Below are 15,566 nucleotides of genomic sequence, written 5' to 3'. Positions count from 1 at the left end.
GTGTTTGCAGGAGCATATTTTGGCAGACTTTTGAAAATGGACATCAAATGATTGGGGAGAATGTAGACCCAGGATGCAACAAGGGGTCTGGGGGGCCCTGGAGGTCCACTGAGGCCAAACTGTTCCTCACCACGTCTGAGGGGCACTGAAGGTCCACTGGGGCCCGGCTGGCCATCGCCACTTCTGGAGGGACTGGAGCAATGTGCAAAAGGACTATTGTTAAGTTACACTAATAGGCTATCAAGAATGATCTGAAAGTTTAATATCAAAGGTGAATATTGAATAATAAGGCAAAACCATAAGTTACAGGACATTACTGCCATTAATAAGGCATTATTCTAAGAGAGGGAGAGAGACACTCTACCAAAAGAGCAACTTCTAGCTAAAGAAATCTATTATTGTGCAGCGCTTCACATCTTTTTCACACAATAAAATGTCTTGCATACAGTTGTAAAGAGTCATTTCAGGGGCCGGCCTACAATGTCTATTCAGTTATATCAAGTAATATTTTCATTGGAAAATTGAACAATAACAGGATATAATGAGACAAAGATATAATTCATTTACACCTATTCATTTCAAATTTGAAGTCCCCTGCCTTTGCCAGTATGTCTTTCAGCTGTCTCTTTCCAAAAGATGACAGTCTCTTGTTTGTTAACTCCAGCCCCAGACATCTAATGACAATGGTCCCCTCCTCAAAAGAGCAGTAGGGGAAATGACCTTTTCCACCACATTCATCTAACAGGGAAGACACAGGGAGCTTGGCATGGATAACATACTGATATCAAACATAAAATGTTACATACTAAATTACTGGTAACACTAAACAATAAAATTACATTTAATCTGCAATCTATTGATGTGACTAAATGTATCTGTATACTATTGATGTGACTAAATGTATCTGCAATCTATTCATGTGACTAAATGTATCTGCAATCTATTCATGTGACTAAATGTATCTGCAATCTATTCATGTGACTAAATGTATCTGCAATCTATTCATGTGACTAAGTGCATCTGTAATCTATTCATGTGACCAAATGTATCTGCAATCTATTCATGTGACTAAGTGTATCTGTAATCTATTCATGTGACTAAGTGTATCTGTAATCTATTCATGTGACTAAATGTATCTGCAATTAGCTTCAAATTACTCATCCTCACCTACAAAGCACTCAATGGACTGGCACCCTTATATCTTACTGACCTTCTGCATTCCTACATTCTGACCTGCTTACTACACTCCTCTAACAATGGCCTCCTCATCATTCCTTGGAACAGGCTCCATAAGAGACGTTGCTTTTAGCAGTGCCGCCTCCCAAAATAGCTCACAAAAATGTATAAAAACTGGCACGAATCTCCAGTTTATTGTACAGATTCGTTTCCAGTTTATTGTACAGATTCGGTGGTACAAGACAATGGGCACTCTTGCTCCAGTGCCACGGGACACAGTTCTACCGTGACAGAGCTAAGGCCAGCACACCATGTTGTTTCACTATTTAACCAGATATTTAAATGACTAACAGGTCAGATCCAGTAGGTTATAAACACACAATAACGCACGTGACCCATGACTGTATCAATATTATAAAGATATTATAGTCCACATATATGATTATCAAATAATATATGATAATATATGCCATTAAGCTGACACTTTTAAGCAACTTAGTCACGCGACTTGGTAGCTTGTAGCTTAACCTCTTTCTAAATATGTTGGAAAACAAATTGCTTAATGTAATGAAGAGTGCATGTGTCATAAAACAAATCACTTTTAAATTATATTCTAATTAAACATGAGAACATGGGAATACCCATGTTGACTGTTTTATTGGTGTGACATGCGACACCTAACTGTGATTGCGCCCAGGTGCATCTCGTTATTGGTGGGTGAGGTTTTCCCTATAAATTTCCAGTGTTTCTCAGTGGCCAGAAGATTCCCATTAAATGTAAAGGTTGGCCTGCCTTAAGAGGACAAGAGAAGTGAAGGTGACTTACACCAAACTTCCAGTAACGGCAGCTTGGTAGTTGAATTGTAAGTATGGCAAAAGTATGACCTTCAGCCAGGATCAGCTCTCCTTCTCCCTGGGCACGCCTCCCTAAACGTATGACCTTTGTACATATTGCTGTTTCTAATTTAAAGTGAAAGCTAATAAGTATATATTGGTGATAGGATCATAGTATGAGTGTTATCGCTGAAGATTGTGTGAGATTATTGCAGATCTGCTGTCGATTTGAAATCTATCTCAGGCAGATACAACAAATTGCATTAGGCTGTATCAAGGGCTTTGTGCTTCATTGGCCAGTCAATTCAGGTGTGATAGTGCCAGGCTGGATAAAAATGCTTTCTTACTGTTCACTTTAAAACAAATTAGGAAACATGTTATTACTTTGTACTTCCATAATAACTGCTATGTAAGTGCTATGTAAGTGCTATGTAAGTGCTATGTAATTACAGTCTAGCGGTATTGGTTATTAGATAACAGCATAACTCCAGCCAACATGTTTCAGAACAATGTTGATACTGCATTTATTATTGTGTATTAGGTATTTATGTTTTAGGGCAGCTTGATGTAGTGTGACTACATGTAGTGTGATGTAGTGTGACCACTTTCATTATTACTTAAAGTAGGCATCCATCTCACAACTGCTAAATGATTATGGATTGATAAGTGATTTGTAGTGAACCACATGGCTTTAAGCAATAGATTTCTGAATGCATTTAATTGATGATTCAAATATTGGACCTCATTCCTGTAAATCAATCATTAATCTGCAAAAACCTTCCTCAATCATGAATAGTTATTGTCAGAAGAATCCATATTCCTCCTACCCCTGGGCGAGATCATGCAACATCATAAAGTTCACTTCCACTGCTATGCTGATGATAGTCCAGATGGCCATGTGATTAATTGTTCAGCAGTCTTACTGCCAAGTTGTCAGGGGGGTCATGTGATTAATTGTTCAGCAGTCTATGACTTGGGTGACTGGAGTCTTTGACAATTTTCCTCTGACACTACTTAGGATGTCATTTTGAACATAGACATAGTCTACAACAATTGCCAGTAGAAACCATCAGTTAGAATTTCCTGTCCTGCACTGAAGAAATCTAACAGTTAAGGGGGAGGAGTGTGTGGGCCTAGAGAGGGGTCAAATTCCTCTGACAACAAGGGGGCGGGATTGGATAAAAAATAACGGGGCACACAAAGAGTTCAGGGTCGTTGGTGGTTTTGTTGTGAATTCTGTCAAGGAAGTCAAAAGTAGACTATTTGAAAGATTATCGAAGGTTTCAGAGATCTTAATAACATCCAACAGTTATGGCAGGTAAAACAAATATCATTGCATGGTTAGTAAAAACAAGACAATCTGGTCTCTGATCTGCATGTTTGCTTTAAAAACAAACGCAATCTTTTTTGAGCCTTCCTCTGACACTACTTAGAGTGTCATTTTGAACACAGACATAGTCTACAATAATATGCCAGTAAAAACCATCAGTTAGAATGTCTTGTCCTGCACTGAGGAAATTTAATAGTTAAGAACTTTTGCATGTGAACAGCAATCTGCACAATATGCTCTTCCCAAATAACATTTCAATGTATTTGATCAATTGGATTGTTTTGCAGTAGGTTCAACAGTCTATTGCTAGGCTGTTTACTCAAATGTTCTTTTCAGATGAAGAGGCCGTGCCCGGTGCAGAGGGTCCTCTTGTCGCAGTGACTTTTCAGAAAACTCCTCACCAAAAACAGAAGTACCTGGAGTCTGAACCCAAAGCACTGGGGGTAAAACATCCGGAGCAAATAAATGAAGTGTTGTCTGTGTAGTCTGGCAATTCATTTAAATGTCACTATAATGTATTATGATTTGTGAAATGTTATTTAATGTTATTTAATATGTAGTTCATTTTACTTCACCCCTCTCTCCTCCCCCCTCAGGTGACTCAGATTGCCCTCAGTGTGTTCTATATCAGTTCTGTCATTGTCATTCTCACCAACAGCATAAGCATGGTGGTTGAAGATTTAACAAAAATCATTGGATCAGTGTTTGTGAGTGCCCACCATACATGTCCCCGATCTACTCACTTGATTGATGTTAAAAGACAAGCAATTTAAAGAGTGTTGAGTCTGAGGTTGACATGTCTCTTACTGTTGTACTTTCTACAGGTGATCATAGCTGGTAGTTTGGCCATAGCTGCACAGAATCTCCATCTTCCCACTGTAAGTTATACAATTTGTAAGTGTACAAGTTCTTTGAGAAACAAAAGTGAGATATACTGTACCAGTGGTATTTCTTCTGCTCTCAGCTGCTCTCTTCTCCCCCCTCTGTCTCAGCTGAAGGCCTGTCTGGGGATGCAGGTAGTGGCCTGTGTAGCATCAGTGATCAACTTGATTGTCTCTGTGTCAGACATGGCTGGACACGAATATGGTTATAGCTGCTGGAAATACGTTGAAATCAACAGCACTGATCACGATGATTCTTGCTATTCAATCACTGTGAGTATGTACAGACAATATGTCAGTATGTGTTGGAAATACTTCAATTGACATTGAAAAAGGGGATGTTCAAACAGGGATGATCATATTGGATGATAAAGTGGGCTGAGATTAAGAATGTCCTATCAAATGTCACATGCAAATATTACAAATTAAATGTGTAAAGAGGAAAATATGTCATACAATAGGAATAAACACATGAAACAAAGTACACATTGCTCCAATTCTTGTCAACAGGCTTCTACTGAACATTACCTTGCTGAGTTGGTCCTGATAAATACTGCTCTCATCGCTATCTCTGTCACGCTCGCTGCCTACTGCTGCAAGGTGGTCAATTGCTGCTCTCCAGGACAACGAATGGTGAGTCAGTGTAGGAATGGAACCTCTAAAATCAGAAACGGACTGGCCATAGGTCAGTTCTGGCAAATACCAGACAGATCCATTGGCCAGTGGGACAGTCTAAATTGGGGTTTAATCACAGAATTATCATGATTTGGCTCATGATGGGAACGACAAGGAGAAAAAATGGTCCAGTGAGTTGTAAATGACTAGGCCAATTTCTGGTTCTATGCAGTCCTTGCCTTCCTACAACAGACATCACCTTGAAATGCAAAGTGTGGTTGGAGGCCTACCAATACTATGTCTGTGGTGTGTCTAGAATGGGGTAGTGGCCTGTTCTCATCGTTCAAATATTGCATTTGACCAGATACTGAACAGAACATCTGAATTATAATCAGTGATTGAATGTTGTTATAACATGACGGTTATAAACTCTTAATTGAGTGTGAGTTCTCTCTTCTAGCCGGTGATCACAGTCCAAGTCCCTCCTGCTCAGCAATGAGGAGAGATACAGTTTGAGGACCAATCAAGACAAGAGATCCAACCCTCTCACTAACCAGCAAAAACATGTCTTATACTTCCATCAACTAAAATATTGTAGGCCTATATATCTATACATACACTCAGTGCATAGAATATTGCGCATGGCACCTACTACCATACCCTGTTCAAAGGCACTTAAATCTTTTGTTTTGCCCATTCACCCTCTTAATGGTACACATACACAATCCACATCTCAATTGTCTCAAGGCTTAAAAATGATTCTTGAACCTGTCTCCTCCCCTTCATCTACACTGACTGAAGGGGATTTAACAAGTCACATCAATAAGGGATCATAACTTTCCCCTGGACTGACCTGATCAGATCATGTCATGGAACGAACAGCTGTTCATAAGGTTTTGTGGACTCAGTATAAGTCACCTGATGGATTTCTTTTTGTAATTAAAAACTTTGATACGATGTACCCTAATGTGAGTTACATTTTATTAGGGGTCCTAGCAGGTGCAGGAACCCTATTGTTTTGTTAGTGTTCTTATTATATTTCCTGGGTCTTCCTTCTTTTGGTCAATATCTCCACAACCAATTGGTAAAAAGTTGTAAAAAATAACAACAGCAAAAAACAATAAATGGCAGGTTGGTAGAACCCTTATATATGATCTATGGAGGGTTTGTAAATGGCTTACAATTCACCAATAAAGTATATCCATAGGTTTACAACCGGCTAGGTCGACTGTGTGGGTTAGAGCATGGTGTTTTCAACACTAGGAGGTTGCAGTTGATTCCCACATGGGCCACATATTGAATGTATGTATCACTGACAATTGTAATATAAGTCATTTTAGATATACGTTTTTACCAATGACCATATCATTTTCATATGGTATCACAATGTAAAGAACACAATTCAATATCATTCCCATTATTTCAATGTGCATGTACAGTGAAAAAGTAGGAGTGGCTGGAACATGAAAGTTATTCTATTGTTTCTATTCATTGAGCAACTAGCTCTCACAGACTCACATCAGAATTGGACGTTCGTCCATATTTCTCAAACATCAAATTTCGAAGTTGTTGAAAATGTCAAATTTCAAAGTGTTTAAGGTTAAGTTTAGGAATGAACTCTCAAATATTTAGGTTAGGCATTAATTCCGAAATGGTTAAGGTAAGGTGTAAGGTTTGGGATAGGCTTAAAACTAAGTAAAACGTTAAATCGCTGGATTTGAACATGCAACCTATGGAATTAGAGGTAGATTCTTATGCCCATAGACCATCCCCATGCAAAACCGAAACCTATTTGAATGTAACAGTGCTCACTGTTGCCGCTAATGGCCGGTTTCCATGTCATCTCCCGATGTCCTCAGACATAGAAGGACGTCGAATACTGACTTGTATCACGGGTGACCTGGACTGCAGTGAGAGCACAACATGAACCATGGGCCCACATTCATGAAGCTACTCAGAGTAGGACCAATGATCTAGGATCAGTTTAACCTTTAAGATCATAATGAATATCAGATTACCTCAAATCAAATTGTATTAATCACATACACATATTTAGCAGACGTTATTGTGGGTGTAGCGAAATGCTTATGTTCTTAGCTCCAACATTGCAATAGTATCTAACAATTCACGACAATACACAACTCTAAAAGTAAAAGAATAGAATAAATAAATAAATAAATATTAGGACGAGCAATGTCAGAGTGGCAATGACTAAAATACAGTAGAATAGAATACACTATTTACATATGAGATGAGTAAAGCAGTATGTAAACATTATCAAAGTGACTAGTGTTCCATTATTAAATTGGCCTGTGTTGCCATGTCTATGTATACAGGGCAGCAGCCTCTAAGGTAGAGGGTTGAGTAACCGGGGGGTAACCGGGTGGTAGCCAGCTAGTGATGGCTATTTAACAGTCTGATGGCCATGAGATAGCAGCACCTGTGATGCACCTGTACTGACCTCGCCTTCTGGATGATAGCGGTGTGAACAGGCCGTGGCTCGGGTGGTTGATGTCCTTGATGATCTTTATGGCCTTCCTGTGACATCGGTTACTGTAGGTGTCCTGGAGGGCAGGCAGTGTGCCCCCGGAGATGCGTTGGGCAGACCGCAACACCCTCTGGAGAGCCCTATGGTTGCGGGCGGTGCAGTGGACAGGGGGGAACTGATCCTAGATCAGCACTCCCACCTTGAGACACTATGAATACGGGCCCAGAGATCCAATTTGTATTACATGACACTCCTTTGTGGCTAACGCGGCACTAAAAATCTATTTGTAGATGGTAGATTTGGAGAAATGGTTAATGGATAACGATAGTGTTATGAGGAAGGGATAGAGGTATGAGGTACAGGGGCAAGGGTGGAGCATAAAGTCTTATACAAAGCCTAAAGAGCTGAATGAAATCCTAGAGCTGAATAAACAGAAACAATAATGTGACTGTGATTGCACGATTGAGGGCTCGATTAATTCAGATTTATGCTAGCCGACACCCGTATAGCTGGTGTTTTGACGGTGTCGGAGAAGAAAGCGTTTTAGACCTGTCAAATCCACAAGCAGCTCCAGGTGTGGTGACACTGATGGTTTCTCAGAACTGATGGCTTCTACAGTTGTAGCGAGAGTACAGCATTTTAGCTAAGCCTAACCCTTTTCCAAACCTTAACCTAATTATCCTAACCTGATACTTCAATTCTCCTAAACTGATATTTTAAAACTGATAACCTGCTACGTTAATTCTCCTAACCTGCTACTTTAATTCTCCTAACTGCTACTATAGAGCCAGTGACTTTTGTGCTTCACACCAGAGTAACATAGTCCCCGCACAATGATCTTCTCTTAAACTTTGCTCTGCTTGTGTGTCTACAGCTGTAGAGTAAATGACAGGGCCCTTATTTAATGTCTCCTCTCAGATAAATAATGTGTTTGTGGATAATCATGGAGTTGAGGAAAATGAATTTAGGCCATCAGTTGACGGTAGTTTTTCAGTCCTCTGTTCTTCATGAGTATGTTCTACAGGGCAACAACAACCTGACTCTGACTCCTATCAACCTGCCTCATTAGATGGATAATCTAAAGACAGACTGTGTCACAAATGGCAACCTACCCTAAATACAACATTACTTGGCACCCTTTTCCCTATATAATGCACTGCTTAAGGTATAATTTTGAACATAGTCATAGTCTACAACAATTGCCAGTAGAAACCATCAGTTAGAATTTCCTCTCCTGCACTGAGGAAATCTAACAGTTAAGGGGGAGGAGTGTGTGGGCCTAGAGAGGGGTCAAATTCCTCTGACAACAAGGGGGCGGGATTGCATACAAAATAACGGGGCACACAAAGAGTTCAGGGGCGTTGGTGGTTTTGTTGTGAATTCTGTCAAGGAAGTCAAAAGTAGACTGTTTGAAAGATTATCGAAGGTTTCAGAGATCTTAATAACATCCAACAGTTATGGCAGGTAAAACAAATGTCATTGCATTGCATGGTTAGTAAAAACAGGACAATCTGGTCTCTGATCTGCATGTTTGCTTTAAAAATAAAAACAATCTCATACCAGAACATTTGCATGTGAACAGAAATTGTCTCAATATGCTGCTCCCAAAAAACATTTAAATCGGGTTGTATTGCAGTAGGTTCAGCAGTCTATTGCTAGACAGTTTTCTCAAATGTTCTTTTCAGATGAAGAGGCTGTTCCCGACGTAGAGGGTCCACTTGTCGCAGTGACATTTCAGAGGAATCCTCACCAAAAACAGAAGTACTTGGAGTCTCAACCCAAAGCACTGGGGGTAAAACATCCTGAGCAAATAAATGAAGTGTGGTCTGGCAATCTATTCAAATGTCACTATAATGTTTATTAATCTATGAAATGTTATTCATAACAATCTGTAGTTCATTTTACTTCACCCCTCTCTCCTCCCCCCTCAGGTGACTCAGATTGCCCTCAGTGTGTTCTATATCAGTTCTGTCATTGTCATTCTCACCAACGGCTTGAGCATGGTGGTTCTAGACCCACCACAAATCATTGGATCAGTGTTTGTGAGTGCCCACCATACATGTTCCCCATCTACTCACTTGATTGATGTTAAAAGACAAGCAATTTAAAGAGTGTTGAGTCTGAGGTTGACATGTCTCTTACTGTTGTACTTTCTACAGGTGATCATAGCTGGTAGTTTGGCCATAGCTGCACAGAATCTCCATCTTCCCACTGTAAGTTATGCAATTTGTAAGTGTACAAGTTCTTTAAGAAAAAAAGTGAGATATACTGTACCAGTGGTATTTCTTCTCTTCTCCTCGTCTCCTTCTGTCTCAGCTGAAGGCCTGTCTGGGGATGCAGGTGGTGGCCTGCGTAGCATCAGTGTTCAACTTGATCGTCTCTGTGGCAAGAATGGAAGCACGCAGTTATTTCTGTTGGAAATACGGTGAAGGGAACCTCACTGATTACGACAAGACTTGCATTTTATTTAATGTGAGTATTTACAGACACTATATCAGTATGTGTTGGTTATTGTTCAATGTACAGTGCATTCAGAAAGTATTCAGACCCCTTGACTTTTCCATGTTTTGTTACGTTACAGCCTTATTCTAAAATGTATTAAATTGTTTTTGCCCCCCTAATCAATCGGCACACAATACCCCATAATGACAAAGCAAAAACAGTTTTTTATCATTTTCTTGCAAATGTATAAAAAATGTATAACAGAAATATCACATTTACATAAGTATTCAGACCCTTTACTCAGTACTTTGTTGAAGCACCTTTGGCAGTGATTACAGCCTTAAATCTTCTTAGGTAAGACACTACAAGCTTGGCACACCTGTATTTGGGGAGTTTCCCACCTTCTTCTCTGCAGATCCTCTCAATCTCTGTCAGGTTGGATAGGGAGAGTCGCTGCACAGCTATTTTCAGGTCTCTTAAGAGATGTTCAATCGGGTTCAAGTCCAGACTCTGGCTGGGCCACTCAAAGACATTCGGAGACATGTCTCAAAGTCACGTCTGCGTTATCTTGGCTGTGTGCGTAGGGTATTTGTCCTGTTCGAAGGTGAACCTTTGCCCCAGTTTTAGGTTCTGAGCTCTCTGGAGAAGTTTCTTTTATCAAGGATCTCTCTGTACTTTGCTCCATACATCTATCCCTCAAACCTGACTAGTCTCCCAGTCCATGCCACTGAATAACAATCACTGCCACAACCATGCTTCCCCGTAGGGATGGTGCAAGCATTTCTCTAGACGTGAAGCTTGGCATTCAGGCCAAAAAGGTAAATCTTCATTTCATCAGACCTGAGAATTTTGTTTCTCATGGTCTGTGTCCTTTTGGTGCTTTTTAGCAAACTCCAAGCGGGCTCTCATCTGCCTTTTACTTAGGAGTGGCTTCTGTCTGGCTACCATAAAAGCCTGATTATTGATGTGATGCAGAGATAGTTGTCCTTCTGGAAGGTTCTACCATCTTCACAGAGGAACTCTGGAGCTCTATCAGAGTGACCATCGCGTTCTTGGTCACCTCCCTGACCAAGGCCCTTCTCCTCCGATTGCTCAGTTTGGCCATGTGGCCAGCTCAAGGAAAAGCCTTGGTGGTTCCAAACTTATTCCATTTAAGAATGGAGGCCACTGTGTTCTTGGGGACCTTCAATGCTGCAGAAATTTTTTGGTACCCTGCCCCAGATCTGTGCCTCGACACAATCCCGTCTCAGAGCTCTACAGACAATTCCTTCGCTCTCATGGCTTGGTTTTTGCTCTGACATGAACTGTAAACTGTGGGACCTTATATATGATTTGGAAAGTGTGTGCCTTTCCTAATCATGTCCAATCAATTGAATTTGCCACAGGTGGACTCTAATCAAGTTGTAGAAACATCTCAACGATGATCAATGGAAACAGGGTGGAGCTCAATTTCGAGTCTCATACAAAAGGGTCTGAATACTTATGTGAATAGGGTATTTCAATAAAACAAAATTGATTGCATTTGCAAACATTTCTAAAAACATGTTTTCGTTTTTCCATTATGGGGTATTGTGTGTAGATTAATGAGGGAAAACATTTATTCAATCAATTTTAGAATAAGGCTGTGACGTAACAAAATGTGGAAGATGTCAAGGGGTCTGAATACTTTCCGAATGCACTGTAAATGTTAAAGTGATGCTTATATTAGATGTTCAAGTGGGCTGAGATTGAGAATGTCCTATGAAATGCTACATGCAAATATTACTTATTGGATGTGTAGAGGCAAATACACAAGATAAGTACAGTATGTGGACACCCTTTCAAATGAGTGGATTCAGCTATTTCGACCACACCCGTTGCTGACAGCTATATAAAATCGAGCACACAGCCATGCAATCTCCATAGACAAACATTGGCAGTAGAATGGCCTTATTGAAGACCTCACTGACTTTCAACGTTGCATCGTCATAGGATTCCAATTTCGAAGTCAGTTTGTCTAATTTCTGCCCTGTTTGAGCTGTCCGTCAACGGTAAGTGATGTTAATTTGAAGTGGAAATATCTAGGCCCACAACGGCTCAGCCGCAAAGTGGTAGGCTACACAAGCTCACAGAATTGGAACGCCAAGGGCTGAAGCACGTAGTGGGTAAAAAAGCATCTGTCCACAGTTGCAACACTCACTGCAGAGCTCCAAACTGCCTCTGGAATCAACGTCAGCACAAGAACTGTTCATCGTGCTGACGAGCATCCGCACACAAGCCTAAGATCACAACATACAATGCCAAGCGTCGGCTGGAGTGGTGTAAAGCTCGCTGCCGTTGGACTCTGGAGCATTGGAAACGCATTCTCTGGAGTGATGAATCACACTTCATCATCTGGCAGTCCGACGAACGAATTTGGGTTTGGTGGATGCCAGGAGAACGCTACCTGCCCCAATGCATAGTGTAATGTTTAGTGGAGGAGGAATAATGGTCTGGGTCTGTTTTTCATTGTTTGGGCTAGGCCTCTTAGTTCCAGTGAAGGGACATTTAACACTACAGCATACAATTACATTCTAGACAAATCTGTTCTTCCAACTTTGTGGCATACGTTTGGGGAAAGCCCTTTTCTGTTTCAGGATGACAATGCACCCATGCACAGAGCAAGGTCTATACAGAAATGGTTTGTCGAGATCGGTGTGGAAGAACTTGATTGGCCTGCACAGAGCCCTGACCTCAACCCCATCGAACTCCTGTGGGATGAATTGGAATGCCGACTGCAAGTCAGGCCTAATCTCCTAACATCAGTGCCCGACCTCCCTAATGCTCGTGGCTGAATGGACACAAGTCCCCACAGCAATGTTCCAACATCTAGTTGAAAGCCTTCCCAGAAGAGTGGAGGCTGTTATAGCAGCAAAGGGTGACCAACTCCATATTAATGCCTATGATTTTGGAATGAGATGTTCGACGAGCAGATATCCACATACTTTTGGTCATGTAGTGTATGTCGTACAATGGGAAAAAACATAAAAGAAAGTACACAATGCTCCAATTCTTGTCAACAGAATTCTGCTACACATTACTTTGCTGAGTTGATCCTGATACAAACTGCTCTCATCGCTATCTCTGTCACGCTGGCTGCCTACTGCTGTAAGGTGGTCAACTGCTGCTCCCCGGGACCACGAATGGTGAGTCAGTGTGGAAATGGAACCTCTAGAATCAGAATAAAACTGTCCATAGTCAGATCTGGCAAATGCCAGACGAGTCCATTGGTAAATGGGCCAGTCTAAATTGGGGTTTTAGTGCAGAATTATCATGATTTGGCTAATGATGAGGATAACAAGGAGAAGAAATAGTCCAATTTCATGCAGTCCTGCCCTGCCTACAACAGACATCACCTTGAAATGCAAAGTTTGGTTGGAGGCCTATAAATACTATGCCTGTGGTGTGTCTAGAATGGGCTGAGTGGCCTGTTCTCATCATTTAAATACTGTATTTGACGAGATAATCTGTGTTGTTATAACATGACTGTTAGAACTCACACACTCAATTAAGACGTTATATCTTCCAGCCGGTGATCACAGTCCAAGTCCCTCCTGCTCAGCAATGAGGAGAGATACCATGTGAGGACCTATCAAGACAAGCGATCCAACCCCTTAATCAACCAGCAAAAACATTCTTCCATCAACTGACATATTGTAGGCCTATATGCCTACACGTATGTCAGACCGATGGATTTGTTTTTTTATAGAAAACTGCTTGGCATGATGTAGCCTAATGTGAGTTAAATTTTATTAGGGGTCCTAGCAGGTTCGTAGAACTGTGATGGAAAACATTTTGTTGGTGCTTTTCTATTTACCAATTTCTGTGTTCTATGTTTGTGCTTTTCTATAAACTAATTTCTGTGTTCGTGCAAGTGACTGATTAAACGAATCCTCACTATCAGTATCTGCATTTTGGCAGTACACCGAGATCCTTGTTTAGGGAAAGTGATATCTCAGTTTCAAGGTCTCAGCTTAAGCCTTGTGAGGTATTGGTCTGTCACATGCATGACCCAGTATTGGTTGTCACATGAATGAAGCAAACATGAATTATGAATGATGTATAAGCTAAATCATGCAAATATAACTTTTCAGTATATAAGGGAACTAACGGGACTGCCCGTTAGAGCTCACTTCAGACCGGTACTTTATGCATCTAAGTTTGACTGTGACCTCTCCAGCTTGCTGACAATAAAGAGTGATTCATTTATAATTGACTTTGAGTGTCCCTGTGTAAGAATTTACACATCAGAACCCCTACATTATGATCTATGGAGGGTTTCTAAATGGCTTACAAGTTATAAATAAAGGATATCCATTGGGGGTTTGAACAGGCTATGTGGGTTAGAGCATGGTGCTGGCAACACTAGGGGGTTAGAGTTGATTCCCACATGGGCCACATCTTGAATGTATGTGTCACTGGCAATTGTAATATAAGTAGCTTTAGATATATTGCCTTTGGAAAGTATTCAGACTCCTTGACTTTTTCTGCATTTTGTTATGTCATTGCCTTATTCCAAAAAATGAATTAGCAAAATGTCTAGTAACCTGTTTTTGCTTTGTCATTATGGAGTACTGTGTGTAGACTGCGGAGGATTTATTTTCTTTTATCCATTTTAGAATAAGGCTGTAATGTAACGAAATGTGGAAAAAGTCAAGGGGGCTGAATACTTTCTAAAGGCAATGTATGTGTCACTGGCAATTGTAATATAAGTAGCTTTAGATAAAACCGTCTACCAATGACCAACTCATTATCATATTTTATCACAATTTTTTTATTTTTTTTATTTCACCTTTATTTAACCAGGTAGGCAAATTGAGAACACGTTCTCATTTACAATTGCGACCTGGCCAAGATAAAGCAAAGCAGTTCGACACATACAACAACACATAGTTACACATGGAGTAAAACAAACATACAGTCAATAATACAGTGAAAATAAGTCTATATACAATATGAGCAAGTGAGGTGAGATAAGGGAGGTGAAGGCAAACAAAATATATATAAATAAATAAAAAAAATATAAAAAGGCCATGGTGGCGAAGTAAATACAATATAGCAAGTAAAAAAAATAACACTGGAATGGTTGGTTTGCAGTGGAAGAAGGTGCAAAGTAGAGATAGAAATAATGGGGTGCAAAGGAGCAAAATAAATAAATACAGAAGGTAAAGAGGTAGTTATTTGGGCTAAATTATAGATGGGCTATGTACAGGTGCAGTAATCTATGAGCTGCTCTGACAGCTGGTGCTTAAAGCAAGTGAGGGAGATAAGTGTTTCCAGTTTCAGAGATTTTTGTAGTTCGTTCCAGTCATTGGCAGCAGAGAACTGGAAGGAGAGGCGGCCAAAGGAAGAATTGGTTTTGGGGGTGACCAGAGAGATATACCTGCTGGAGCGCGTGCTACGGGTGGGCGTTGCTATGGTGACCAGCGAGCTGAGATAAGGGGGGACTTTACCTAGCAGGGTCTTGTAGATGACCTGGAGCCAGTGGGTTTGGCGACGAGTGTGAAGCGAGGGCCAGCCAACGAGAGCGTACAGGTCGCAGTGGTGGGTAGTATATGGGGCTTTGGTGACAAAACGGATGGCACTGTGATAGACTGCATCCAATTTATTGAGTAGGGTTTTGGAGGCTATTTTGTAAATGACATCACCGAAGTCGAGGATTGGTAGGATGGTCAGTTTTACAAGGGTATGTTTGGCAGCATGAGTGAAGGATGCTTTGTTGCGGAATAGGAAGCCGATTCTAGATTTAACTTTGGATTGGAGATGCTTGATGTGAGTCTGGA

At 40.7% G+C, this 15,566-nt stretch overlaps 1 protein-coding gene across 1 annotated transcript; it reads left to right on the top strand.

The window, feature by feature from the left end:
• The first annotated feature begins 3,190 nt into the window (after positions 1–3,190).
• LOC129852932 (uncharacterized) lies at positions 3,191–13,403 on the top strand. The gene is made up of 12 exons (XM_055918531.1): positions 3,191–3,327; positions 3,676–3,782; positions 3,936–4,046; positions 4,164–4,217; positions 4,332–4,493; positions 4,731–4,905; positions 9,009–9,115; positions 9,255–9,365; positions 9,483–9,536; positions 9,640–9,795; positions 12,807–12,929; positions 13,313–13,403. The coding sequence occupies exons 1-12, from the start codon at positions 3,321–3,323 to the stop codon at positions 13,349–13,351; spliced, it is 1,206 nt and encodes a 401-aa protein (XP_055774506.1). The 5' UTR covers positions 3,191–3,320; the 3' UTR covers positions 13,352–13,403.
• The last annotated feature ends 2,163 nt before the right edge of the window (positions 13,404–15,566 follow it).

The sequence above is a fragment of the Salvelinus fontinalis genome, chromosome 4, assembly GCF_029448725.1.
Source record: "Salvelinus fontinalis isolate EN_2023a chromosome 4, ASM2944872v1, whole genome shotgun sequence".
Classification (NCBI taxonomy): Eukaryota; Metazoa; Chordata; class Actinopteri; order Salmoniformes; family Salmonidae; genus Salvelinus; species Salvelinus fontinalis.
The sequence above is the reverse complement of the archived record's forward strand: the minus strand, read 5'-3'. Positions and strand labels throughout refer to the sequence as shown.